Source organism: Lepisma saccharinum, chromosome 1, assembly GCF_977018435.1.
Source record: "Lepisma saccharinum chromosome 1, izLepSacc3.1, whole genome shotgun sequence".
NCBI lineage: Eukaryota > Metazoa > Arthropoda > Insecta > Zygentoma > Lepismatidae > Lepisma > Lepisma saccharinum.
The window spans coordinates 15,061,872-15,070,204 of NC_139229.1; the positions used below are offsets into that span (position 1 = coordinate 15,061,872).

At 41.6% G+C, this 8,333-nt stretch overlaps 1 protein-coding gene across 1 annotated transcript in view; it reads right to left on the reverse strand.

The window, feature by feature from the left end:
• The window catches only part of Rgk3 (Rad, Gem/Kir family member 3), a 373,612-nt gene extending 366,680 nt beyond the window's left edge, over window positions 1–6,932 (reverse strand). Inside the window, exon 1 of the mRNA XM_083129416.1 lies at window positions 5,866–6,932. Within this exon, the coding sequence (XP_082985542.1) occupies window positions 5,866–6,583 (718 nt within the window). The 5' untranslated portion in view covers window positions 6,584–6,932. The remainder of the gene's footprint in view (window positions 1–5,865) is intronic.
• Window positions 6,933–8,333: the final 1,401 nt, after the last annotated feature.

An 8,333-nucleotide genomic window follows, 5' to 3' on the forward strand; every position in this document is an offset into this window, starting at 1 on the left:
ATGAAGCGAATTGATCACTTACGTCAATGAAGGACTTTTATAGTATTGTAATCAATAATTGCGGTAGGCTTTCTAATTCCTGAACCACGTCTTTCTGTTACAGTTACCTCTTCAGCAGAGTGAGCTGTAGATAGAACTAACACATCTCTCTTATCTTTCCACTTCAGAATAGCCACACCTTCCTGAGTTTCCATTCCTACAATATCACCTTTCCTCAATTTATCTTGAACAACATCTGCTGGCAAATATTTACGGTTAGACCTAATTGTACCGATCAGATGGGTATTATTGTCAATGGCAAGGTAAGCAAGAGGAACGCTGGTGTAATAATTATCTGTGTAAAGACGCCGGCCTTCACCGAGAAGATCTTTTAGAAGCTGTAACACAACAGTTTCAGGAACTGACATGTTACCGGCCGTTTATATTTCCAACATAAAGAATAATGTTCCATGTATAGCCCCTGCTGGCACACAACTTGAAAACTTTCACTCCGTATTTATTCTTTTTGGAAGGGATGTACTGCCGAAATGAAAGTCTTCCCCGCCATGTTATCATACTTTCGTCGATACAATATTTTTCCCCTGGTGTGTATATTTCTTGGAATTGTGAAATGAGTTTGTTGGTGATGTTCGTAATTTTATGTAATCTATCATTAGGGACAGCACGTGAATTGTCTGCAAAATGCCACATTCGTAGAAGCAGTTCAAATCTGTTTCTACTCATTATACTTCGGGGAAGAGGAAAATCAAACAAAGCACTAGTGCTCCAGTAGTCTGATAATTTTGGTACTTTGATCACCACAAAATTTTAAAACAACGTGATATTCGGAAAGAACAAGACAAAATGTGGTAACACAAAGCGAATAATTACGTGTATGAAATCATATACACGTGGCATACAACGTCAAATTGAAAACCTACGCCGCGTGTATAGAAATGCATACACACCACAAAAACCTCAACAATTGGCTTAATTTCAATTGTATTGAGATATTATGCATACACATTTCATTCACAGTCGGTCAGTAACAAGAAAATCGGATTGGCCCAGAAGAGATACATTTTCAGTTACACGGTGGCAGTCAATGTGTTAAATGACACCCGGTTATGATTTTAGTTGGAAAAGATTTTAAAATGAAGATTACAAAATTGTACTTACGAAATATTTTGTCCGCCAGCTAGAACGCAGATATGTGACATCCACATTTACAATTCCAAACCCCTCCGAAAGAAAATCCTGCGTACACCAGTGGATATAGCCTACGTTAAGATTCATGAAGCATTGGATAGGGACCAAGTTTCCATTACTTTACATTGCGTTTCCATTAAATATATGTCTGAAATAATTTAACTTGTAGAAAACATGTCATTTGTGTGTGGGAGGGGGGGGGGGACACTCACTGGAGATTTGAAACTTCGTTTGGAGAGGTAGCTTTTTTTTGTACGAATTTGAATGTATTACCAGTCAGTAAACTAAACTGCTGCCTTGCGGCTCTAAGTACTTTAGAAGCTACATATCTTAGAGTATTCTTACCTAGTTTATTAAATCTTAAAACATTTACACGGAATGTAGAAACAGCATATTTTTACTAATGTCCAAAATTAAAGCAACAAACGGAAATTCTTTCCTGTGTGTCCATTTGACCACATAATACGATCAGGTGATAGTAATATTTATGATGTTATAGACAACTGGTTTAAGATAGAAAATAAACTAACCTTAATGTGCCAGGATTCAGGGGTGCCCATCACCCCCCCCCCCAAAGCCAATGGCGCATCCCCCCAAAATCATGTCATCCGTTTCCCCCAAATCATATCATTCGCGCCCTTGAACCATATCGTAATCCCCACAAAATATTTAATTACGACAGCGTGTCTACCGAAAGTAACTTTTTCCCTTAGCTTTACTGAACATTATAATTGAGCCCCTCCTCCCTAAACAGGGGTGCCATCACTCAAGACCACCCCTAAAATCGTTCATCATAATCGAGAATATCGCGTGGATCCCACTTTAAACTGTAGGTTCATTCCCGATTAGCCTTAGAGTGCATAAAGTGGACTTAAAAAAAACAAATCAATGAATCGAGAATATCGCTTGTCTTGTAATGCAGCTTTTGTATAAAAACTTCATATTCATCTCATTAAAGCGCCAAACACAGATCGTAGCAACAAATTATTGCGAGCAAAGCGAGCAAGAAAATTTTTACATCCATTTCTTTGCAGGCTTTGAAGAATATTAATTTAATGGAGTGTCAATACTTTCTTAAGATGCCGAGATATTTAGTCTTTTCCTTTTCCAGCTTTTCCTTTCGCACATTCGGGGTCGAAAACGTGTGGACGCCTTATCGCTAAATACAGTCTCCAAAATGTAATGTTCGAACTCTCTCTCCACTACAGACATTCCTTGATAATCTAAGATTTAACACTTTATCAAGAGCTTCCTATTTCCCCCTTTAAATTTAATACTCAATCCTATACCACCAAAATTTCCATGCCAATTTTAGACTTACTGTTAATATTGAAGAGTAGATATTGCCTCCTCTAAAAAAATAATTCTCAGTCTGCACACCAGAATTTCCGCAACAGTCTAAGACAATAGTAATACACAAGAATTGGATACCCCCTTCGATTTAATGCTCAATCCCCCTCGCTCGCCATAATCTAAGACCTAGAGTTGGATACTGCCCCCCCCCCCCAAAGTTTAATTCAGAATCCCCCTCAGAATAAGGCCTAATAAATAGCGGTTCGATACCCCCCTTTCGATAATGCCCTAAACACTTTCATTTCTTCATCTAATGGATTATACATGGTGCATTTAAGGTGTAAAATTTTTACATATATTTTGGAAAAGATATACATGTTGAATTTTATATTATTTGAAGCGAAAAATCCCCCCAAAAAATCTCGATGGCGCAACGTGCGCCATAAAACCCCACTGTGCGCACCCCTGACAGGATTTATCAACAAAAAAATCACGATAGCAACCGGTTAAACTTGACAAATTTATCAACAAAAAAAATCACACGAGGAAAGGATTTCTGTTTGTTGCTCTAATTTTGGACACTAGTGTACATTCTAAGAAAACCCAATCTCATACACAAATAAAGTTATCGAACCAGGCCCATAGCCAGTCAGGCTGAGCTCCCTGGAACTGCCGTCAGCCCTCTTGACATTAGGTAAAACTATTTTGTATAATTTGTTTGCAGTGAAGAGTGAAAATGTAGACAGCAGATATTATTTTTGCTCACAGCTTGGTAAAGGATAAATTCACAGAACATAAACAGCAGCTATTACATTCTTTACCTGCACCTTTGCTGTCCCTGTTGCGACCTCCCGTTTAGACAAAAATGTGTGACTTTGATGTCATCATGCAAATTCACTCCGCATCTACGTCAAAGGTCAACATATCCCAAGTTTTGGGAACGAAGGGGAGTTTCATTGCTTCGGCCAGGGATGGAATGTACAGTAGGCACTATGATTGAATATCGTGCATTTTTCTTGTGTGATATATCTGTATCATCAAAAGTAGTATGGGTTGTGTAGTAAAGGATGATTTCAATGGCAGTCAATTAATACGTCAAGGGATGTTTTTGTATATTTCTAAATTTCATGTAACTTAATAACACACATGCACATAATTTACCTTCATTTAACATTGTTCAACTTGGTTTACAAAGCCCCTGATAATCTGTGAGCCCCCCCCCCCCGGGATCAATTCTAGCTACGGGCCTGTATCGAACTAGTAAGACCGAAAACTTTACCAAAATTCTATTCCCAAGTTCAAATTTAATGTCCATATAATCTACCTACAAGCGTCTTGTGAACACTTTATACTTGCAAAATATCAGTATTCTGCCATGAAAACCTAAGTGGAAAAGAAGCTGCTGTTGTCTCGGCTGGATGAGCTTGTTCAGTTGCAGAATGGTGTACTTCTTTAATCCACACGGCAGAACACATTTCGGCAGGGAAATGTTTGATGACTGGACCATTAATAGAGATTAATGATTGTCCAATTGTGTTTGTTAGATAGTTACGAAATGGCATACTATATACTTTGCATTCCATTTTCTTACAGGGTGCTAAAAACATCCCTGTCAGGGACAGAAATGTTTGGGAGGGATCCCGGCATCCCCCGTTACTTCACACACTGACTATAGTCCTGCACCAGTGTCTTGTTACTCTACATAATGCAGTCCAGTGTCTGCGGTTGAAAGAGGTTTACAGTGTTTTAACCAATGTTATAGACTCAGAGAACTAAATGCATCATATCGATTGATGCACCAGAATGCATATGTTGATGCACTAAAGTGTGTTTTATGGCTTCTTCAAATTTACATTTGATGCATTTGGGTGCATTCTTGTATGGCGTGGAAGAAACACCAAAGTGCATCATTTGATTCAAGTGAGGATTTATTTCAGTCGAGATGCACTTCAATGCATCAATTGATGTTCCTTGATCCTCCTTCCTATTTTTTTTGGATGATGCACTTAAACGTTTGGTCTGAGCTACAGAGTTTATGTATCTCAGACGAAACGTTAAAGTGTATCATCAAAAAGGATGCAGTCTGGTGCATCAAAACGCATCAACTGATGCATTGGAGTGCATCTCGCTCGACTGAAATAAATCCTCACTTGAATCAAACGATGCACTTTGGTGTTTCTTTCACGACATGAAAAAATGCACCCAAATGCATCGAATGTGAATCTGATTCTTTGAAGAAGCCATAAAACACACTTTAGTGCATCAATCGGTATGATGCATTTAGTTTTCTGTGTGATATGTTTGAGAAGCACATGCCTTTTACATTGTCTCTCCTTGTCGTGTGTCCTGTGCACTTTAAACCTCTCTAAAGGAGCTTTTACACCCCTTGCATAAAATCTAGGTAAGGATTTCTAGCCTCGTCCAGTTCACTCTACTTTTTGACTCTCTCTGCACTCAAGCGTCTAGTTGGTTACACAGTGCAACACCTACTCGCCTACTTTGTTGATTTGGTGTCTGAACTGTTTGCAGTGTGTGGTGTAGGGTCACGTGGTGCGTGGTAGCTAATCAAATGAACGTTTAAAGCAGAAGACAGGCATTTGTTGAATCTTCAGAACTTGAACACTGCTATCCGTCTACTTGGTTGAACGCCATTTCCTTGCACCAGCCTGACAGCGGGATGCACCCTGCACTGCACTACACCGAGTGTCAAAAAGTGCAGCGGTCACCCCTTGCACTGAAAGATTGATTGAATTGGTGCTTTAAGTCCACTTTATGCACAGATAGGCTAATCGGGACTGGACCTACAGCTTAAAGTGGGATCCGAACTATTATGTGCCTCCACCGGGGATCGAACCCGGGACCCCTTGATCAGTGGCGTATACTGAGTCCAAGGTCTGGGCTATCTCACTATGTCACGTGGTCCTAGGCTATGAATAGAAATAAGTTTACCAACTCATAAGAAATCAGGTTGCCAACTCATAAGAAATCTGGTTGCCAACTCAAAGAAAATCTGGTTGCCAACTAATAGGAAAACAGGTTGCCAACTCATAGAAAATCAGCTTGCCAACTCACAAGAAATCAGGTCGCCAACTCACAAGAAATCAGGTTGCCAACTCACAAGAAATCAGGTTGCCAACTCATAAGAAATCATGTTGCCAACTCCAGAATCCCCATCATCTCACTAATATGAATAATTTTATTTACAATTTCTGATCGATTTTTCTCCTGTATTTTATTCTCTAGACTTCAGGCTTCGCAAATAGCCTAGCTACTCTAGAATATACGCTCCTGCCCTTGATTACAAGGCGACGGCGCTACCACTGCGCCATCGGGGAGGCCAGCTTACACTGAAAGAGTTCGAACGCAAGTAAGTTATAGGCTTACCTTTTGATGTGACGCTGAAGGTACGAAGTCTGTACGATTCATCATCTTCATCCGCCGCGGGTGAATGATAATCGTCGGGAACATCCAGGTATCCAGATCTACGAGGGCTCTTCATGGAGTTGACCCTCCGCGTGGATCCGGACGGCGACCGGACGGGCGAACGTCCGGACGGCGACTTCAGCGACTTCCTGGTGACGGCGGGGGAACCTTCGGGCGTCGCTATGACCGGTATCGGGGGCTTGGCGGACCCCCTGCGGTGCAACTTCGGGGACAGGTCCGCCGAGTGGACGTCGGGGCCCAAGGGAAGATACGACGGTGGTTCCACGGGGCTAGGGGAGGTGGTGGTGATCGGAGGGACGCCCGCCGTGAGGCGACCGGTGCTGGGGACTTTACGGAGGAAAGGGTTGTACGAGCCCTCGTCGCCTGGGGGTAAACGCGGTTCACTACCGGCGCTCTCCAACTGTAGCGTGTTGCCTTCGCGGCGCTTGACGCGCGGTTTCGCCCCGACCACTCTAGCACTTTGGGACCGCGCCGCGGGGCGTCGTCTCCCCTTTGGTGTACCTTCGTTCGAACCGTCCTCGTACCTTATAGTCCCGCTGCCGCTCGTCACGACCATGATAGTCTCCATGCTAGAAAATCCCGGAGCGCAGATGGAGGCGGAGCGTCCTTTCTGCGAAGCCAGCATTCTCAATTCCTCCTCCCGCTCTGCCATGGTCATCTTCAAACTTTTAATAACGGCACCACAAACAACTTTTTTTTTCTTTCTGCTTCCTTTCCTTCTTCTATAAACCCCCCGAGCGACGAAATCCGAAAGCAAACGGAGTTCCCCGCAGTTGTTTATAAATACTTGTCCGCCGAAAGTGATGTCTTGTCTCGCACAAGAACTTCCTATCCACGATTCTCTCGAACTGCAGACTGCCGACGGACTGGTTGGCGGTGCTATTCTTAGTTCGCCGAAAACGAAAGAGAGCGGAGGGGAAGGGGGGGAACTTCCCCCCCGAAGCGCCGAATGTGACGACACAGGACGCCGGCCGGGGGTCCCGGGTTCGCTCCAACCGTTTCGACTACTGGACTCACGCCATCTGAAACTCTCACTCGGGAACGACGCTCGATTCTCAACAGGCGGTAGTGATTCCAACTGCGAGAGCGAAAAAAGATCCGTGCCATGCGCGGAGTTGCGGCAGATTCTTAGTTTCACGGCCTTTCTAGATATCAGGCACATAGTCAGGGGGAGAGTTCGGGGAGGGCTACAAAACATCTTCTTTAAATAGTGTATAGTGTATACTTCCTTTTGCAGGATTAAAAATCTTGTATATAAAGTTGTAATATACTGAGAAATTCATCTTCAGGGCTTCTACCCTCCATCACTTTCTCGCCTTTAGATGGTGACTACTGATAAGGGTGATTCGACCTTCTCCCTGTCTTCTATGTTATCAGAAACGAGAAGGGTTTTATAACAGTTACTTGCTCTACAAGAGAAGCAGTGTAGTAAGTGTATACATTTTGAAGAGCACATTTCGGCTACATTTGCTTGTAGTCCCACAATAACGAATTCAAAACCAACAAAGCAGAAATTTTGTGCAATAAATCAAAGATTTCTTTAAGTTAAATACCCGATAAAAATCAGATCAGAAGTGACATCACAAATACGTTGCATAATTTACAGCAGAATAGGAACACGCTCACACGCAAAGACATAGAATTGGAATGAAACAAGAAGGAAAAGAGAAACAAAAAGAATGAAAAAGACAGAATGGAGCACGGAAAGGTAGAATAAAAAAGAAAGAAACATAGAAAAGAAGAATGAAGAAGAGAGAAACAAACGAAGAAATATGGGAAACAGAAACAACATAGAATCAAGGAGAAAGAAACAAGCGGTAGCATAAGGAAGAGATAAAGAAACAGGATAAGAATAGAGAGAAAAGAAAGAAAAACAGGAAGATAGAGAAAGGAAGGAAGAAAGACAGGGAAAAGGGAAAAGTAGAATAAAAAGAGAAAAATGAAAAACAAAGGAAAAAGAAACAACATAAAAGGTAGAATAAGGAAAAACAGAGAAACAAGAAAAAGAAAGGAAGAAGGAGAGAGAGAGAAAAATGAATATATAAAAGTAGAATAAAGAAATAGCTAAAGAATTACAAGAAGAAAAAGAGAGAGACAAAGAAAGAAAGAAACAAGATAGGAAGGTAGAATAAAGAAAGAGATAAAGAAACCGAAGAAAAAGAAAGACGGGAAAAGTAGAATAAAGAAGAGAGAGAGAAAAAAGAGAAAGGTAGATAGAAGAAAAGAGGGAAGCAAGGAAAGAAACAACTCTGAAAGGTCGAATATGCAAGGAGATAAAGAAACAAAGGAAGAGGGAAAAATGGAGAGAAAGAGACATAGAAAAGACAAAAGAGAGAGGAAAAAGATAGGGAGAGACAGGGTGGGAAGGATAGAGAGAGAGAGAGAGGGAGAAGCAATGAGATAGAGAG